At 47.3% G+C, this 20,596-nt stretch overlaps 1 protein-coding gene across 1 annotated transcript in view; it reads left to right on the forward strand.

Annotated features, from left to right (window-relative positions):
- The window catches only part of LOC144818836 (uncharacterized), a 1,999,126-nt gene that overhangs the window by 727,335 nt on the left and 1,251,195 nt on the right, over positions 1 to 20,596 (forward strand). Inside the window, 1 exon segment of the mRNA XM_078676624.1 lies at positions 17,741 to 18,046. Within this exon segment, the coding sequence (XP_078532750.1) occupies positions 17,741 to 18,046 (306 nt within the window).

Genomic DNA, 20,596 nt, shown 5'->3' on the forward strand with positions numbered 1-20,596 from the left:
CACCATGCCACAAATTTGTTCCATCTGCAGGCATATACCCTCTTTGTGGATGGACACCTGGCTGCCAAGATAACATCGCAGACTCCGGGAGGCAGGTCAAATGATGTTAACTGCCGCCGCTCAATCTCCACGCATGGAGGTGGAGGCTAGACCAGTTCGGGTGGAGGGCAGTCCCCTGCTGGTACGACAGAAGGTCATACCGAAGAGGCGATCTGATCGGAGGATCGATGGCCATGCTGGGCAGCTCGGGATACTAGACTCTTCGTGCCCAATCTGGAGCCACAAGAATGACTTTGACCCGGTCACGCTTGATCTTCAGCATTCTGGTAGAAGTGGTATAGGCGGAAAGGCATATACAAGACCTCAACTCCACTCGTGACGAAAAGCGTCGCCTAGCGAGGGTCACCTTGGAAATGCCAAAGCACAGAATTACTGACTTTGCGCGTTCTCTTTGGTGGCAAATCCATCTAACCAAGGCTCTCCCCACTGTAGAAAGAGACTTTGCGCCACGTCCGAGTGAAGACACCATTTGTGTTCCATCACACACCTGTGGCTGAGGTCGTCCGCCCAGGCGTTCCGAGAACCTGCCACGTGTTGAACCACCAGGGATATGCCCTGATGTCCCAGCCATGTCCAGAGATGGAGGGCTTCTTGACATAGTGTCCACAACTCCACCAAGGCACGCTAAACTGAAAATGCTCGGGGCCTAACGTGAACCGCAGGGAACGCTGGTGGGCCGGCAGGTAGGGGATGTGAAAATAAGCGTCCTGCAAGTCCAATGCTCCCATCCAGTCTCCAGGGTCGAGGGAAGACAGGAGCTGAGCCTGGGTCAACATTTTGAACTTCTCCTTCCGGAGGAAGCGGTTGATGTGCCTGAGATCCAAGATAAGACGCAGGCCCTCGTCCTTCTTGGGCACTTGACAATAGTGGGAATAGCAATCACAAACTACTTCTGGGACAGGCACTCTTTCGATGGCTCTCTTGGCTAGGAGAGCCGTAACTTCCTGTTGGAGAAGGGCCAGATGATCCCCCGACATTATGATGGTACTGAGGTGGCATGGCTGGCGGGGGGTTAGTCTCGAAGGGGAGGGAGTAGCCCCTTCAGACTATCTGCAAAACCCACCTGTCCGACGTGATGGTACGCCAGTGTGGGAGATGATGGTGAATACTGCCACCCACTGGCGTGTGATGGGCCTGAAAGGTCGGAGTAGGAGGGTTTGGAGGCTGCTGCAGAGGGAGTGGTGGTGGACTGACCCACCCGCTGGCAGTGGTTCCCAGGTCCACGGCGATGCTGGGGCTGAACAGCTTGCGCCGGCCTGTGGCCATGGAAGGAACGTGGTGGGGCACCCATTCCGTAGCCACGAAAGGGGCGAAAAGCAGACCGTGCAGTGCGTGCGATAGAGAGGCCCAAGGACTTGGCCATACTCCAAGAGTCCTTGAAGTGCGTAAACAAAGGGCATGTTCATCAGGGTTTCCTGGACATCCCCAGAAAAACCAGTCGAACTCAGGCAGGCATAGCGTCAAAGGGCTACCGACGTTGAAATCGTCCAACCCACCGAGTCGGCGGTGTTCAGTCCACAGCGGATGGTAAACTTAGCTGCGTTTCTCTCCTCGGCAACCGCACGGGAGAGCACGCTCCGGGCCTCCTCCGGACACTGGGGCAGCACGTGCGCCACCGTATCCCGCCCAGTGTGGGAATAATGGCCCAACAGACATGCGATGTTTGCAGTCCCAAGCTGGAGGAAGAAAACGTCTTCTTTCCAAGTTGGTCCGGCTTTTTGAATTCTCTATCAGATGGAGCGTTGGGGAAATACGCCTTTGGATGTCGAGGCTTGGACCACCATGCACTCAGGGGTGAGGTGTTGGGAGAGGAAAGTGGGGTCGCCCTGGCCGGGTGGTGGCATTGGGCAATCATCCTATCCATAAGAGCCCCTGTGTTGGGCCTGGACCAGGTGCCCAAAAGGATGTCGGTTAGGGCTTCATTGAATGGCAGCAGGGGCTCTGAAGAGCTCGCTGCCGGCTGAAGCACCTCTGTCAGGAGGTTAGGTCTGACTGCCACAGTAGGTAGCTCGAGGCGAACTGATTTCAAGGGTTAAGGACTTCTTTTCAGGGCCCTGGTTTTGTGCACCAGTAGTCAGTGTCTTGCATTGCTCTGCGCTCTGGCGTGGAAAGTTGTGTACAGAACTGACGTCCGCACATTAGGGCGGCTTCTATGTAGCTACAGCATCGTCATGCCGGCCACCACGATGCCGACGACGAGTGTGGAGTCGACCGATGGCACCTTTCGACGCGCAGGGGTACTGCTGTCTAAAATCTTTCTGCATCCAGTCTGACGCCTGGGGGTAATTCTAAGGTGAGAAATCTGTAACTAACCTATTTTTCTTGCAGATATATCGTTACCGAATGAAAGGATCTTTTTCATCGTGTTCTCACTTTTCTGAAGGGTTCATAGTTCCAGCCCATGTGCAGTTTTTAAAAGTCCTCACAGCAAGACTGTTTTTGATCGATACTTCTAACCGAATATTCCAGACGTGACAAAATTTCTACTGCACCAGACCATGCTCCCCAATGTCACTTGGTGGTGGTACATGGATCTTTGTAGGCTCCATACTGATCGTATTCTTTTTTGCTCTATAAGCCATGGACTTAACCAAACATCACAAGCTACTTTGACGCTTCTAATGTAGATGCAAAATTGTTACTCTCCTGTCATGTTTTCCCTTGAGAGTACTATGCATCGTTTGTCACGACCTTGTAGATTGTGCATTCTAAAATACAAACCCTCATTAAAAGATTTTAAAAACAAAACAAAATGACAAAGCTATCAGCAAAAGCTCCATTATCTTTTTGGATCTGACACTGACCCTGTACCACAGCAGGGTGCACCCCAAGATGATGGTGAAAGGGATAGCTTGCTTCCCTCTAATTAGTGATGAGGCCTTTTACCTTGATTCACAAAACGGCAGGGGGACTTGACAGTTCTCCAGATATTATATTTGATGTGCCACAGGGGCCACAAACACAGGAGAGTGCTAAATTCAGAATGATGGTACGGAGGGCAGCCGAAGTGGTATTACAGCTGCCCTCCATTGAGGCTAAAACAAATGTTTTAACAGAAATTCTGTAGCCTGAGGCCAGCAACTTCTTACCTCCCTGTTGACCTTACAGATACTCTGTGAGCTACCTGGTTGAAACCATGTTCTTGCCCACCTGTGAAAGGCAGGTGGTCAGACGTCCTAGATCAGCGCCTGGTGACTCAAATGTTGTCACCAAGTACCCTACTGTAGAGCGGCTGGGGAGGAGGGTGGGTGTGTGGGTGGGCTACAGGGTAGAAGGGTGGTTGTCACTCACTATTTCTTCATCCCAGAAAAGGTTGGGGCCTCCAGGCATTTTTGGACCTTTATCCCTGTAGGAGAGTAGGGTCTGCAATCCTATGATCACCCAGATTTTTGCTTTTTGCTTCACTGGTTTACGACTTTCCCTGGCTGTGGGCCTGCTAATCAGACCCACAGCCTAGCTGTTCTCTCTACTCCAAATTGTACCCAGGTACTGAATTGGCACTGGGCCCTCTCAAGTCCCTGTACCCAGGGCTGAGGTGCACCCAGAAGTCTCCCAGGGGCTGCAGCATGTATTATGCCACCCCTGGGCTGACTAACTAAATCAGACACAACTGGCTGCTTGACAGCTGGGGCAAAGTGGTGTAATCACCCTTTGCTTTAGACATAGTATTCCTATATCTAAACCTAAATGGGCACACAGATCTCCTATCAGTCACTCCTATGGCAGGCCTTAACAATCCTGAAGGCAGAGTGCTTGGAATCGTGTGAGATAGTGCTCTGGCATGAGCTGAGCCTATCTGCGGCTTTCGGGATCCATCCCTTAGCCGTTTCCATGATATCGCATACCATATACTCTTAAGTGCATTATAATCCTCGCGGTTATATGCCAACTCTGGTATCGCTTTATCAAAACATGTCGAGTAAGGTGTCATACGAATTGGAATACTAACCCCTCGCCAATTCTGGCGACGGGGTTAGCATTCCACCCTTCTAGAGGGACACGACATGTATGTAACCTGTAACCCCGGTTAAAGTCAGACAGAGCCTTAGCTCCACAAAATGGATGCTGCCACCGAGACACAACTCTGCCCTCCTGCTGCTGGTAGTCCTCCCAGCCCAGGAGGCAAGGACAAAGGGTTTCCTGCCAGGGGCGGTGCCAGCACCGTCCCAGACAGGATTTTGTGTATCCTAGGTAGGCAGGGCTTTAGAGGAAGGTGACTGCAAGTGGCACCCCGGTGCTCACTGTGCATAGGCCGGCTGGAACCAGTTCCAGGGGCACTCCAGCCCCTGATCTGGGTAAAGCCCGCCAAAGGAGAGGGGTGTAACCACCCCCTCCTAGTCCCACCCATAGGGCAGGACTTAGTCGCGTGCCAGCCCCTTTTTGCAGGATAAAGGTAGGAACTGGCCCCCTTCGAAATCCGATCATCTTTGAATCCTGAAACTACTTTCCACGAAAGGAACTCAAGACTTCTTCCCAAGATTCTCCCTTGTGACTAAGGAGTAGTCACCCTGCAGCAGCAGGCACCAACCAAGCATCGCGGTTTGTTGCCAGTCTCTCCTTCGGATCAAGACTGCCCCAGCACGACGAGAACCGGCTTCCCTGGCACCTCTGACCTCAACCTACATCATCAGCCCAGCTGTGATCCGTGGGTGTGACGAGACCTCGAGGGACCGGCCATCTTCAGAACTGCACGACGCTTGTCCAGCACGACTCCCGAGTGACCCTCGACCGAGTGCTTTGGGGTAAGAGAAGCCCCGACCCTGAGCAGCTCCAGCACCGAAGTTCAGCCCCCCTGCATCCACGAGATCTGCGTGGGGCCCTTCTGCTCTTTGCTGCCAACCGCGTTGTCCCGGTCGCTTGCCCGTTGGCTAGTGGCCCTCTCACGACGCTCCACAACGACAAACACTGCTGGTCTGGTTGCTCCAGACTAGCCCTTGCTCCCCTACAAAAGAGGAGCACCCTGGACCCTCCTGGTCCACTCAAGACGCCATTTTAGGTTCACCGCGTGGGCCTTGCATTTGCCAAGACTTGTTGCCCAATCCTGGGTCCAGCGACGTCGACAGCAAGAACCTTCGTGGGACAGCTCGCACCTCCATCCTGGTCGCCGACAACGCCTCCTGGTCCGAGAGACTGCAGAGCCCAGCAGCGCCCACTCACCTGGCTGAGGTGACTTCGTCCGGTGCCATCCTGGTGCCCACTCAAATCACTGGCTAGTGATTCAGAACTTGGTCCCCTCTGCTTACAGGTTTCTTCTTCCCTGATCCAGGCTTGGATCACTCCGAACTTTCTTCACTGGCCGCCTGCCAGCAACTCTTTCTTCAGGCTCCTGGATCTTCAACGAGGGTTTCCGACGCAACTTCAACCCTATGCAGCCGCAGCCCCTGGGCTAGGTAACCTGAGTACTCCGGTGCTCCAGCATAGTCCAACACCCTAAGTGTTCGGATCCACTCTTGTTTTCGACCCACCTAGTCGGGTTCGCCCGAGAACAGTAACTTTGCAACTGCTAGCCTCCATAGACTTTTTCCCGCCTTACGCGTGAGAGTTCCCACTCTGCACACGACGTCCACAGGCCTCCTGCATCTAATCCCAGTGTTTAGAATTGTAGGCCTAGCGATTCCTGAGTCTAGAAAAGTACTACTTACCTGCTAGCAAGTTCGCATTCCACTTACTGTGTATATGGTTTTTCCCCTAGGGCATTTGTGTAAATTGTGCGACTTAAAGTATTTTCGTAAGAGTTTTGTTGTGTGCTTAGCTCCCTGACTCATAAAGAGTTCAGGGTAGTCTTGTTATAAATAAATATCTGTTTATTTTCATAACAACTTGTGTGGTGTCCTTTCACTTGGTGTTCAAGGGGTAATGTGATGGTAAAACAGCTGGCTTAACACGCCCTCTAGAGTCTTAGCCTTAGACTGCTCGTATCCATGCTACTAGGATAGCTGGTCTATAAGGTTGACTTACAACCAATCATCAATAAGGGTTGTTTGGACTGATACATAGTGATCACTAGAATAGTGAGCACTGCATATCAGGCCAACTTCTCACAATCCCCTCCAGGGACAGATGCAAATATTTAGCATTGGCTCAGAACCGATCTGCTCTGGACCCAGGCAACTGAATAGTAGTGTTGGATATGTGGAACCCATATTTTGATTTATCCATCCTGCAGTCCCAAAGGAGTTACCTGCAGTACAAGGTGGACAAGGAGCAGGTTCAGTATACCATGCTCCTATGGCTTCTCCAGCACCACTCAGGTCTTCATGAAAGTGATGGAAGTGGTAGCTGCCCATATTTGGTGGTTGGGGATTGCTCTATTCCAGTACTGCAATAACTGGCTGCTGAAGGTGGATTTGCAGCTGACAGTCGTAGACAATCTCTAGACGTGTTTGAAACTTTTAACATTGCTGTGTTTAACCAAAAACAAACAGAAGTCTCACCTCATTGCTTCTCTGAGGCTTCATTTATTGGGGCAATTCTGGATACATGGAGTTCAAGGCTTTCCTGCTGCAGCAGCAAGTTTAGGATAATTGTACTATGATCCCTATGTTTCAGGTTTGCTCTTGGAGCCAGGTGAGCATGGCGCAAGGGCTTATTGGCCTGTTAGCCTTGTTCATCCTACTTGTCAACCACACCGTGTGGTGATCTGTACAATTGAACTTCAAGTCCCAGTGAGTTCTGCGCCAGCCCCACCTTTCCATCCTCATCCAGTCTCAGAAGTAGCACCTCAAGATCTGCTTTAATGTCTCACAAAACCTTAATTTGTCCTGCAACAGGTTACTCCTTTTCCCACCTGCATTGATGACAGTGGTGGTGGATGGATCACTTCTGTTTTTGTTTTTTGTGTTGGGGTTTGATTGGAATGTCACCTGGGTGAAGTGAAGCTTAGAGGACTCTTGTCTCCTCTAGAGTGGGGAGTCTATCAGTTTTCTGGAGCTGTGGATTGTGGACCATTCGTCTGAGCCTAAGGGCCTTTCTGTCCACCATCAATGGGAGGCAGGTGTAGGTGCCACAGGAAATACCACCAGCACCATGTGGCACTGCAACAAGCAAGGCCAAGTGGTGTCTTGGTTCTGTTCCAAGAGCCCTTGTGCCTCTTGAGGTTGCTGGAATTCCAGTGCATCTTTCTGTTCACCAACCACCTGGCAGGGTCCCTGCACGTCGGAGCAGATGAAATGAGCGTGCTCTGCCAGGCAGATAACGAATTGCACTTACAACTTGAGACATGGGGCATCTTTCACCAGTTGTGGAGGGAACCGGACTAGATCTTTTTGCCATTGTTGAACGTGCAGTGTCGAAGAGTTTCCAAAACACTAGTTATGGGCTGCACCTAGGCTGAAATGGAGCAAGTGACTCCTGTATGCCTTCCTCCCACTTCCTCCCCTAAGTTTTGAAGATGGAGAACTTGTTCCAAGTCTTCTAGGTGGCCTCGGATTGGGCAAGGAGTGTTCCTTGGAACTTCTGAGCATGATCTGTCCTGTGATCAGACTGCCACTTCAGGGGGAAATCCTGTCTTGGCAGCCAGGCAGGCTCATCCTTCCGAATCTAAGCAACGTCATCTCAATGCATGCTGATTGAGCTGTAGCAATTGACTGCGTTTGGTTTGCTGACTGAAGTGGTGGATTTCTTCCTCACTATTATGTATCCTCAATGATTTCCTTTTATGCCTGGCACCGGGACAAGTTTGTGACCTGAAGCTGCACCCGGAATTGGGAACCCTTCCAGACAATGGTCTCGGAAGGCCTTCTATTTATTTTCTTTAAATTCCAGCCAGGCCATGCAGTGGGCACTACACCCAAGAATGGCTTAGGAAATTTGTATCCAATGGGGTATGCCCTAGATGGCCTTTTCGCCACCTTAAAAAATGCTCTGTAATCAGTATTTCATACTGTCCAGTTTTCACCTTAAGGGTTTCTGGAAAATTCTCTTGCCTTTCGTCTAACTTCAGCCTTTGTTCTAACTTTAGCCTTCTGCACACATTTCTAGCATTGCCTCTGACCCCACCTGCTAGGAGGAAAGTTGAGCAGGACTGAGCTCTGGTCATTCTGGTGGTCCCATATTTGGCACTGAGAGTATGTTACTTTGAACTTTGAGTATTTAGTCCCTCCTTCCTACTTCCCTTTCACGAGGCCCTTGCGTCCCAGCACCAAAACAAGGTTCTTGATCCGACCTTCACAATCTATGCCTTCATGCATGGAAATTAAGCAGAATCTGCTAAGAGACTTCAACCTTCTTTCAGGGGTGTTAGATGTCAGTTTGTAGTCCTTTCTCTAATCCATTTATTCTGATGCAGACTTCTAGATGCAGATAGCTCACCTTTTGAATATTTTTACAGGTGTCAGTCTGGATCCGGAATCTTTTAAGCAGTACCTCTGTGTACTGGTATGGGGTGCAGTGTGGCTCCGCATCGATGGCATACTACTTCGGAAATTACATGTGGGGGCCTGTATAGGTGCCACTCTATTGCGCTAACATCCGTTCCTTTCTTTCTACCCAACCAGATGTGGATCTGGTACTTTCTCTCTCTTTAAGACACTCGCCTCAGAAATTTTGTTCAAATTTTACAGTGTGCAAGAGAATGTTGCTCTCAAAAACGACAGGTTGTAAACCCTGTATGGACAGTCGCAAACAAATGTCCTTGACAGACCCCCATCAGGTGTGCCTGTAGTGTGAAACATTACATCAATAAACACAAGAAGACTCTAACGAGACTGGTCCAGGTCAAAAGTTCAGTCCCTCTCTGGTTCTCCATCCAAGAGTCGACAAAGTTGCTCCAGAGACCGGCCTTAGTTGAGATCTAAATTGTCAGGTAAGTCGAAGAAGAAACACAAAGTCAAAGTGGCAAACTGCGCCCTCTTGCCACTAGAGTTCGCCTGAGAAGATGCAAGGGCTGCACCCTGGCTCTTTCTCTTTCACCAGAAGTCAGTTGACTTCTGAGCCGATCCTGCAGTAGGTTGTGGCACATCTGAGCTTCCGGGACTGCCCACCACTGCAAAACAGATTGAAGAGTTCAGATCCTTGCTGACCCCCTTGAGTGAGCCTTCAGACCTTAGGGAGCTGAGATGCCTTCCATCTCTGGAACTACAGGTGATTCGTTTGCACAGTCCTATCATGGGGACAATTGGTACGATGACTTATCGAAGGACAGTGGCCTAGGTACCTCCACTGAAATTGGTCTTCTTTCACTCTCTGCCCCAGCCACTGAAGAATCTGCTTCCTATGTCAGGGTAATGTATAGAGTGACCTAAGTCCTTGACCTCCAGCCCCCCCCTACACCCCCTCTCCCCCCACACAAGTAATATGAAGATACTATCGTCCTGCTCCAGGCGGCCCTGCGTTCCTGTCTCAGCACCCTTCCCCTGAAAGTTTATTGGACCTGGCGTTCACAAGATCTATTCCTAGCCCTTTTCCGATTATTCACCATGATAGGGAGTCCAAATGGGTGGAGACGTTTGGGAACCAAGTTTATTAGTCCACCAGCCTGGTGCTCTGTTCAGTAAATGTCAGGTGGGAGCTTCTGCCGGAAGCGCGTCCACGTCACGAAGGACACCAAATGGTGGGATGTCGACGCCCACCTGGGCCACGGAAAAAAAAGAGAAAAAATGTGATTCCGGACCCAACCACTAGATGGCGGGAAAATGCACAGCATAGTGAATCCAGAAAGTCTTCAAGCTGCAAAACTATACCGACAGGTAAGAAACTATATGCTTGGTATCAAACATGTTGGAATCCTACCCTAACACAGATTCCAGTGTTGAGTGTTGGATCCCATGTACTGGGGGGCTCCCCTAGGGAGTCCCCTGTATTCCCGGTACCAGCTGTTCAGGGTCTAACAGCAAGCTAGTGCTGCTGCTGACCACAGACACGATTCTGCCCTCCTGCTGCTGTGCTCGAGCAGGGGAAGGTAGAACAATAGGTTTCCTGTCGCAGGGAGGTGTGACCACCTCCCAAACAGGACTTAGTGTATTCGGCTGGGGCGCTTGCCAGAGCCACCAGACTCCTTTGAAGGGCACATTTGGTGCCCTCCTTGCATACTCTATTTGAAACCAATTCAGGGAGCCGTTGGCTCTTTCGCGAAACTGGTCAAACGACATGGGTGTATCCACCTCTCTGTCCAGCCCCTCCTCTGGGAGGGATTCTGAATCGTCCCAACCCTTTCCCTAGGGTACTTAAGGGCTTACCTGTGGTTGGCTCTTCAGATTCGTCGTGGGACAAGATTCAGATTCGAAACCACTTCAACCGTCTGGGCACCTTGGACTTTGCCTGGCCCGAGACTGCATCAAGGAAGACTCCTGCTGCTCCTGGCCTTGTTGTCCTCCTTCTGCTTCGTCTGTACTTGTGCTTCATCCAGATTCTACTCCAAGCCTGTGGGCCTCAAAGACACCCGAAGTAATCTCCCTTGGAGTGAAGGAGTCACTCCCCTGCATACGCAGGCACCGCAACAAAGCTGACTGGTCTGCTGCTCCTGAGGTCTCAAACTCCGAAAGGCTCAGCAACACAACAACTCCCTTGAGGCTTGCACTCAGCAAGTTTGAGGCCAGTATCCCTCGTCGGGACCGCTGGAACAGAACACCTGTGGCACCACATCAACTTGCCGTTGCCAAGCATTGTTGACTCTGTGCTCCAGAGATCTTCGGGCTACAAGAAACACCAGCGTCCAGCATCTCTTCCTGCCAAGATCTTCGTCCTCACTGCATCCTCTGCACCATGGGCCTGCATCTTTGGTGAGCCTCTTGAGGTCCACTTACGGCCCTGTGGGTCCTCTTGAGGGTCTTCTTTGGCTTCAGTGGCCTCCCTGCTTCCTCAGGTCTTGCTCTGACTACACCTGCATTTGGTGAGTCCCCTGGACCTTCCGGTCCCGACACTGCACTTTCTTAGTTTACCACGTCTGTTGCTGCTGCCAAGGATTGTTGGTGCTCCTGCCGGACACCAACCTACTTGTTCTCGATTTCTGAAGTGGTACAGCTAGTGACTGGGTGTGAGTGTTTGATTGGTTCAGATGCTCCGTCCATCACCACCCCCTTTTGTACCACTTTGTTCGCCATAAGTTGGCAGAGTATGCTCAGACGTGAGTCCCTTGCTCACTTTGCCACTGGATTCGAGCAAGCCGGGCTGAAGACGGCTGAAATGCCAGAAACCGGTTCTCGGAAGCTTGTTTCCAGTCCAGGGAAGGCATGGCTTGGCAGTTCGGGCTGGACTGTTCCCATGAGGCACAGGGTCAGACTGATTTGCATATGACCATGTCTGAACTGGGGTGGCAGAGTGGGCTAAAGAACGGTGATGGATTAAACCCAGATCTGTTGACTGGGTGTGAGTGTTTGATTGTTTCAGATGCTCCGTCCATCACCACCCCCTTTTGTACCACAGCTAGTGAACGGCTCCTGGTCTTCCACAGCGTCACCTCTACCTCATAGCTGCAGTGACAAAGTCACCGTCCACTCTCCTGCATCTTCCGTCATCAGTGGTCATTGGTCTTCTGTGCCTCCTGGTCAATCCCTAGTGGCATAGACTCTGTCCTCTCTGCTTGCAGGTACTCCTCTTCAAGAATCAGTCATTTGAGTCCGCTGGACTCCAACTTCTTCGCCAACTACATCTTCACTAAAGTTCTCCATTGTGGTCTACCGCGGTTTGTGACTTCACTTCGCACCTATGCATCCAGCTTCCCTGGTGTCTGTGTCCTGGTTCTTGGGGTATCCATGGGTGGGGTGACTCTCGAACCTTCCATCTTCCACATGGTTTCTTCAGTGTCCACTGTGAAGGGTCGGTATTAAAAACTGCAACCACGACTTTCCCATTGACTTGAGTTCACAGCTGTGTTTCTACTCTGCACACAGCATCCAAGGGGTTCCTGGATACTTACCCTGGGTGGTTCCTTTGGTCCTTATTTCTTCTGAGTCTTCTGGTCCAAGTCTCAACTTTGGTCACAGTTCGCATTTTCTTCTTTAGTATATGCTTTGGTCTCCCCCTGGGGACTACTGTGTATTTGTGCTTACTTACCTGTTTCCTTTTGAAATATTGTGTTGATATCTCTGGGTAGGAGATATACCAATGTGTTAGTGTGTATAATAAATATACATATTTTTATACTACAATATGTCGTTTTTTTTCGTTTAACCTATTCTATATGATTAGTTCTAGTAAAGCTAGCTGCAAAACACTTCTGGACTAAGCCTGAAGTCTGCTCTCCGCAGCTACCACTTAGAGAGCTTTCTATGGTTGTCTAAGACCACTAAAATCACCCTAAGGGTTGTCTGGATTAGTAAGTGTGCACCATATAATAAGCCACCTATCAGCTTATAGAAAGCGTCCAACCTCTTTATTAAATATGTCCCTCTCCTAGGCTGAGACTAAGATTCAATGAAAAATAAGCCCAAAAAACAGAAACTCATGTACTTCTGAATTGTATGATTTTATAACAAATTTAGTGAAAACTATACTAAAAAATTGAGAACAGGACATATATATGCACACACAGATATATGATGTGTATTTACACTTGACACAACGTGAAGTGAAAACAAAGATATCTATTTACATATCACAGCACAATATATACATAACAAATGAACGTATATTCAAGACAAAATCAGAAAGAAAAAAAATTAACTCTGATTCAACCCGACTTATAATCAATCTGGTTATTCTTCATTATTATGGGTGATCAATAACACTTCATAGTGTGCGTCGACGTTTCGACCCCAGATATCGCAATATTTTGCTCGTATAAGGGGGGGAGGGGGGTCTTCAGGACTATATGTAGAGTCTGGGTGTGGCCTTGAATTAGGATTCCACCTGGATATCAAAGTATAGGAAATGTCAGCATGGCTGCTTGATTATATATGGTTGACCTGAGTCAATACGTAGCTCTCCTTATCAGCTGATGAAGTTAAGGTTCAGTGGCACAGCATGCCTACAACTCTCTGGCGTTTGGCGCTCGGGGTCTTCTCTGAGTATTCAATAATTCTCAATTGGGCAATGATTGCCGGGGCCGATCACCTCCTGGCAAAACTTCAGTGATAAACTCCAGGCTAATTATTGCCTACAAGTTCACTCTGCCATTGTGTATCTGGATACTAATCTCAGGAAGCTGCCTTTAAGGCGAACCACTGTTAGCTTAATGTACGAATCCCCAGGTTCTGCACATAACTGGGTCACCTCATTGCTTTATACTGCCATATACTAAGCCAGCCTCCTATACTAACCCTTGGTAAGACTCTCTGTGGTGTAACTCTTTCTAAATGCAGATTCGTCACTGACCCTCCCACCGCCCGCTCTGTGAGCTGGACTTTTTTCCCCATCTAAAAAGATCCAATTCTAGAGATCCGCACACTTCTGGTCATACCAATTTACCCTTTGGGCTCTACACCTGAGGGCGCGTTAAGCCTAGAAAGCAACTGACAGTGCGCTTGGGTGGCACCTGAATGCAGCTCTGCACGTCACTTTTCAAAGGAACAATGTGAACCCAGAGCTGCATCAATGCTACCTACTGGCGAGCAGTGGTACTGATGAAAGGTTTCTTGTCCAGTCTGATGCTTAAGGAGTTTTCACAATGTGAGAAATCTGTGGCTAGAAAGAGTATCCACCAGAAAGATTGTTGCTGAAGAGAAATACATTTTTTTTATTAGCCTCCTGCTTCTTCTTGGTCACTCGTGGTTGCTGGTAAATGAGGGCTTTCCAGTGGTTCCTCTGCAGGTAGGAGTTCACATACGAGGGAGAGCCGACTGACTCTCTAGTGATCTCCGGGGACTCTGCAGCGTAGTTCGGCTGATTGAAGACAGATGGCAACCATTTGTAATGGACAGCCTTTTGTCATTGGCTACGGTGGTGACAGACAAGTCCACCTTCTGGCGTGGTACACATCTGGAGAGCAGAGGACTGTGGTCTCCAGAAGAGCGGATATTACATATCAATCTGCTATCGCTATGGTGGTTGGGGCTAGCACTCAAGGCCTACTGCCCATCCCTTTGCAGTCCCTCGGTTTAGATCCCATGATCGGCTAGATCAACAAAGATGACAAGGGTCTTATCTTCGCTGTCCGAAAGCATTGAAACTCTGGTTGTTGGTGTACCAACAGGGATGGTTATTGGTTACCACCCACCTGGCCACTGCACTGAACATCTAGACCAACCAACTAACTTAGCTGCCAGTGTCGTGCTGATCACATGTGGTATCTCAATCCAGAAGTGGTCAAGATCTTTTTACCCTTCGGACACGTTTCAGTTGGATCTTTTTGTCACTTCCAAAAACACCCACTATGTTCTGCGCTCTCCAGCATCCATCACAGGGAACCATCGAGGACACATTTTAAGTTAAGTTGCGTTTTCTCCTTCACTATACATTTCTTTTCATACCCTTGATTCCTTAGGTTCTCAGAAAGTTCGCCAGGGCCAGGCCCAAAATATTATAATTGCCTGAGAAATGTGTGGGCACTGACCTTTGGCACCTGTCTTTGTGTAATCCTCTTTTTCTCCCGCTCGGAGGGGCCTTGCTTTTCCTGTCAGGGCTTATGGGAGAGGTGGGTGTTGGGCTCTGCCCCATAATCTCCAGAATCTAAGTCATGTAGATTGATTGTTACAATTTGAGTTCTTTACATCTACCACTGGAAGTGGCCGATATGACCCTTTCAACTTGTTGCCCCTCGACTAGGTTGATCTGTTCAAGATGGATCAAGTTGGTATCCTGGCATTTTGACAATGGCGTACAACCTTTGAACGCAACTTTGGCTGAGTTTGCATTATCCTTATCCCAGCATGATAAGTATAATGGTCACAGTCAAACACTTTCTGGCAACCTTGTCAGCCTTTTCTATCTCCCAGATCAGCTGTCCCTTTTCAAATCACCGGTGGTGCTTAGATTTTTACTCTCCTCTTCTGCTGATCATGCAGCAGTGGGACTTAAGTCTTCTGTTGATGTTCATGATGGGGACTCCCTTTGAGCCCTTACATAGTTGCCGGTTGAAACTTCATAATTTTAAAGCATTGTTTTTGGTTGCCATAATGTTGACTCTCAGTTAGCGCGCTTCAAGCTTTGTGTATGTCCGCCTTTTACCTGCTTCTTCCCAGGCAAGCTAATTCTCTGAACTAAAGCTTGTTTTCTTCCTAAGGTGGTGTCCCCTTTTCACTTGGACAGTTGATAACCTTTCCAACCTTTTACTCACCACCTTAGCTACCAAGGAGAGTAACTGTACAGGTTTACAGGTTCAAACCGAGACTTGCAGTGAATTTCTACATCAGGTGAGTAAAAACATCAGATCTGATTACTCCTTTTTCACTTACACAAACTGCAATAAAGACACGATGGTTCACAAAAGAAATTTCTCTTGCTGGATTATCTTGTTTCAAGATCTCTTGTGCTCTGGCGAAGAAGAAACAGTCTAAGGGAGTTTGTTTGCTCAGAGCAGTTGTCTCCAGCAGCCTTAGAAGTGCCAGTGGAAAACATTTGCCAAGCTTTACTGTTTGGACTCCGTGGTGAGGAGAGACGGGCAATTAAGTCATTTTGTCCTGCCGAAGTGCTCTTGATTTTCTTCAAAGCCTCCTCCCAGGGAAGTATTGCTTGTTTATTTATGGTATTATTCAAAAGCGAAGAATCTTCTGGTGTAAGTTGCAGTCAGAAGGAAAATGTACTTACAGTTGGCAAGCACCAGTTGGCCCATATCCGTCAACAACATTCTACACAAAGTTACAATAGCATCTAAGCGAATTGTACGTGGTTGCCAAATGTGTACATAGAGCATATTGCGTAGCATCTGTGCTTGCGTTTCAGCCACAACTAAGAACACCAACCCCAAACCCTTGAAATTGGATGCCTTTTAATTAGTGAGCTTTCTCGAGTGATGGTCTAATTTCTTTTTCCAGGTCAAAAGCCATTCGCAAACACATTTGAGAACTGCAGTGTTTTTGAGATTCCGTGGTTGAATCTTCTGGATTGGCTGTGTCTCTTTTACCCCTGACACCCAACTTCTAAAGATTATTATCCAAAGTGCAAGTTTGAGAATAACTTGCAATGCATATTGGCAGTCGGAGAAAAATGTTAAATAGGTTACTGCCAGTCAGATTGTGGTGGCTGAACAGCTTTCCATTTAGAGAATAGTAAAATGCACGCTAGTGAATATATTTATTTTTCCTTTTCCAACTTTGTTCATGAACTAAGCTGTTTGGAACTTGTTCTTGAACTAATGAATTTATACCAAACCTCTTAAATGGTCTATTTTGAGTAAAATGATGTCTCCATGCCAAGTTTGGTCTAGTGTTCATCAGTTTTTTTCTGTAGCAGAAGCAAAGGTTTCTGTGGGACATAAAATGGCATACACACAGTTAGAGCGCCTCACACTTTAACTACACTTCTTTCCCTTTTCAGATCTGCATACAATTTGAGTTAAAGAATAAGGTGCATGCAGCAGGTGTTTGCTTAATTGTGCGCCAAGTCATCAAACAGTGCCTTATACATAAAAAATCTGTTTCCTGTGGAAGTTTAAACTAATTGTTATATATTACGCTTGTGGAAATGAGTGGGATTAAGGGGTTATGGTGTGACAGAATGTGTATGCCTGAATCATCGTTAGTATGGGAAAGCAGCAGTTGCAAATCACCACACACATTTTGCTTTTGTTTTATGTGTACATTGATGTAGTCTTATTACCTTTATTTTGATGACTGAACATTGATGTCCATGGTTTGGTATACATTCTGTTTCAAACAGAAGCACAATTGAGAGTAAGAAAATGTCATGGGAGAATAAACTAAGTGTCATGCAAGTGTTAAAACATAATATAACGAAGGAAGTCATCAAGTAAAATAATATTTTGGTGTACCCAGCTTAAGGTGATGCACCTAGCTTATGTCTCGGAAACGGTTCTGCCTCAGATTTCCCTTGTTAATAGCAATATATGTGCAAAATGTGGGACATCGGGTAAATTCGCAAACTTGCTTTGCACCAGTGGATAGCTATTGGAAACAGCAGATACATTAAGGACCACAGCTGTAAGAAGACATGCTTCTTAGAAAGCTCTCCATTGAAGACCAAAAATAAGATGCAGAAAAAAACATTGCTGCTCACACTACTGTTAGTGAAGGACAGGATAGCAATGAATTGGATGGTGAATGAAGCTCCGTTGTAGATGTGAGGGGAGACTATCGAAATATACAGACAATATGCTCACAGAGGATTTGGCATGTAACATTCATACGTCTAACACATATTCAGCCCAATCAGTAACCAACTTAGTTAATTATATATTACTTTTTGTGTACGGTTTTGTAGAAGGACGCTAAAGCAGGATTGAAGGTAAAAAGAGAATTGGTACAAAGGGATGGAATGAGCTCTGGAGCGATTAATAATCATACTGTCAGCCACAGAAATGCATATAATGACGTTACAATATTTTCATCGGTTTGTTGTCTGTATTGGCTGCTTGGCTGGCTATCTGTCGATAATTTTATTTGCCAGGCTTTTTTTAAGTTTAAAAGAAACTGATGAAGTTAAAAAGTTGTAAATCATTACACCGCTCTATAAGGATCAGGCACCTATTTTTTTGTTCTTATTTTGTTGTGCCATGCATCCACAGTTTTCTAGGAACTAAAAATGTTTAAACATTGGTCTTAATGAATTAAAGCTTAATTTCCCTAATGTTTGTAAACTGGTGTTTTCTTTGGACAATATTTTTAATTGTTCTCTGAATTGTCTTCAGTTGTCCTCTTTGACAGAAGAGCTACAACAAAAAAACACAGAAATTGAACAAATTATGTTAGAAAAAGCTGAACTGCAGCAAAGATTAACTTCTGAGGTGCAGCTTCTCGAAGAGCGACTGAAATCCTGTGAAACTTCTCTAAAGGAAGTTGAAGATGAAAAACATGACGCTGTGCAGCAACTTGAGGTTCTACAGGAAGCCGCAAAAGATTTTATGCAAGAGAAACGTGAACTGCAACAAATTCAAGAAAATTTAGAAGCAGAAAGAGATCAACTTAAGGAGGATCTACAGATTAACATTACACAGGTAATATTTCGATTACAAGTCTGTATTTGTTGATAAGCTTCTTTATACATAAAAAGTATGTTTAAATTATTTGCAATTAATTGTGCTACAGTCGGGCAAACCTTAAATTAAAGCCTCCATAGATTTGGTTTCTTTTCAATAAATTGGGTTTATTTTGTATCTAAACAAGAAAGTATCCGAACTTCATTTTACAAACTGGTTTGTCTGTTGCCAGTAAAGTGTTCATAGTGGGCCTTTTTTATTATAATTCACATCCTAGTTGATGCTGAAATTCCTGTGGCGATTGTAGCAAATAACTATCTACTTCAGTCACTTATGAGACTTTTTTCCTTTTTTTGATTGAAATGATATTTTACAAATTTCTAGTAGTTAATGTACACATAACTGTACTTCAATACAAAATGTATTTTTCAGTATTTAATGCCTTTGGTAGCCTCATATTTTTAGATTTTTCCCTGTGGTCTCCTGATTTTATATTTGCTTTTATTCATTCTTCTAAAGTTCATCAGACATTGAGGTGTTTTTCTCTAGTACCTGTTCACCCTAAACTGGGTAAGGCTCTATACCTCGGGATCTCATGCCAGCAAAAATTACCACTTCTCTTGCCAGCCACCTGTCCCCCTCCATTGCACATCTTCATCTCCCTGCGAGAAGGACTGGCCCCACTGGAATGGAAGGCAGCACAGGTTATGCCTATCCGAAAGAATTCCAAGGCCCCGCTAACGGAGTTTTCCAAACTCCGTCCTATTTCTCTCCTCCCTTTCCTGGGCAAGCTTTTGGAGAAACATATAAATACCCATCTCTCCAACCATGTCAAACGGACGGGCAGTCTTGATTCATCTCAATCAGGCTTTCGTCCAAAACACAGCACAGAATCAGCCCTACTAGAGGTAACCAATAACATCAGGATGACTCTAGATAGAGGCCTCTCCACGATGCTGGTGCTGTTGGATCTGTCTGCCGCGTTCAACACGGTTTCTAATAGGATCCTGCTCAGGAGATTGGAGGAGGTTATATTTAGAGATTTGGCCCTCCAGTGGTTGACGAGTTTTCTTTCCTCTCGCTCCCAGGCGGGTAACCTTGGTCCATATCGTTCAGCCTCAACAAGACTGTCCAAGGGAGTCCCACAGGGCTCTTGCTTGAGCCCTGCTTTGTTCAACAACTATGTGGCTCCCTTGGCCAATCTGTTGAGTAACAGTGGGTTTATCCCGGTTTCTTACGCGGACAATACCCAACTGCTTTTTCCAATTGCAAAGTTTACTCCATCGGTGCAGGCTGCCTTCTCCCTGGGAATGAGAAACATCTTCAAGTGGATGAGGAATAACTTCCTTCAGTGCAATGTGGGGAAGACGGAAATAATGCTTTTTGGGGAAGCTCAATTACTGTGGACCCCCGACTGTTGGCCTTCAGACTTAGGTACCCCCCCTACGCCAAATACCTGTGTGAAAAACGTAGGTGTTCGCCATGAACAGACCCTCACCATGAAAGAGCATGCCACTCAGATAGCTGGCCCATGCTTTCATGTGTTGAGTCTACTGCGCAGTATCCTTCCCCTGCTTCCGACTCACTTATATCAAGCCGCCTGGATTACTGCAATAGCCTTCTGCTGTCCGCCAATGAGGCCGCCATTGACAGACTACAGGTTTTCCAGAACACAGCAGCTCGTTTAATTCTGAACTCACCACCAAGGACGGCCTCTCTGCCCCTGCTTTGCCAGCTCCATTGGCTTCCGATACAGAAGCACTTCTAGTTCAAGGTGCACTGTATCATTCACAATGCCTTGTCTAACTCTGGCCCTAGTTATCTGGCAGATAAATGTATCCCCTACTTCTCTTCCAGGGGATACTCATCAATAGTCATAAGCACTGAATTATCTCCACCCATAAGCGGGAACCCGGAACATATAGACTAATACATATATATGTGTAAAATATATAAAAAGAGCACATAGCGCTAAAATAATTATACACATATACATGTATAACTAATAATATGCAGCCCTAACCATAACCATCTGAAAGAAACGGGTTAGTATTAGATTCCTTACCTTAGAATATCCCCAGCCGTCAGACTAGATTCATAATTTTTTGAGTAGCAGTACCCCTGCGCGTCGCTAGGCGTCGTCCGCGTCCGTCGGTGTCGTAGGCGCCGTGATGACATTGTCGGAGTACTTAGACGCCGTCCTCGCGCGCTGACGTCAGTTCTTCTTTTTTCCACGCCAGCAAGCGCCGATCCGGAGAAAGTGGTACCCGTAGTCATTTTTTGACTAACTTTTTCGATCCTTTTTGATCCATTTTTCGTTTCGAACAACTCTGTAGGTGCCGGTAGGGATGCCCGGTTTAAAGCCCTGCTCTGACTGCGACCGACTGAGGTCGGTTACCGACCCCCATCGCCGATGCCTACATTGCCTGGGGCTTGACCACGATGGCAAGTCGTGCCCCGACTGCCGGGCCTTGAGGTCGAAGGCGGCTCCGCCGGAGCTGCAGGCGTCGCATCCAAGCCCACACCCGCCGGTTCCTGGGCTTAATGCGACGCCGGAGGAGATTCGTG

The sequence above is a fragment of the Lissotriton helveticus genome, chromosome 2_1 (assembly GCF_964261635.1).
Source record: "Lissotriton helveticus chromosome 2_1, aLisHel1.1, whole genome shotgun sequence".
Taxonomy (NCBI): Eukaryota; Metazoa; Chordata; class Amphibia; order Caudata; family Salamandridae; genus Lissotriton; species Lissotriton helveticus.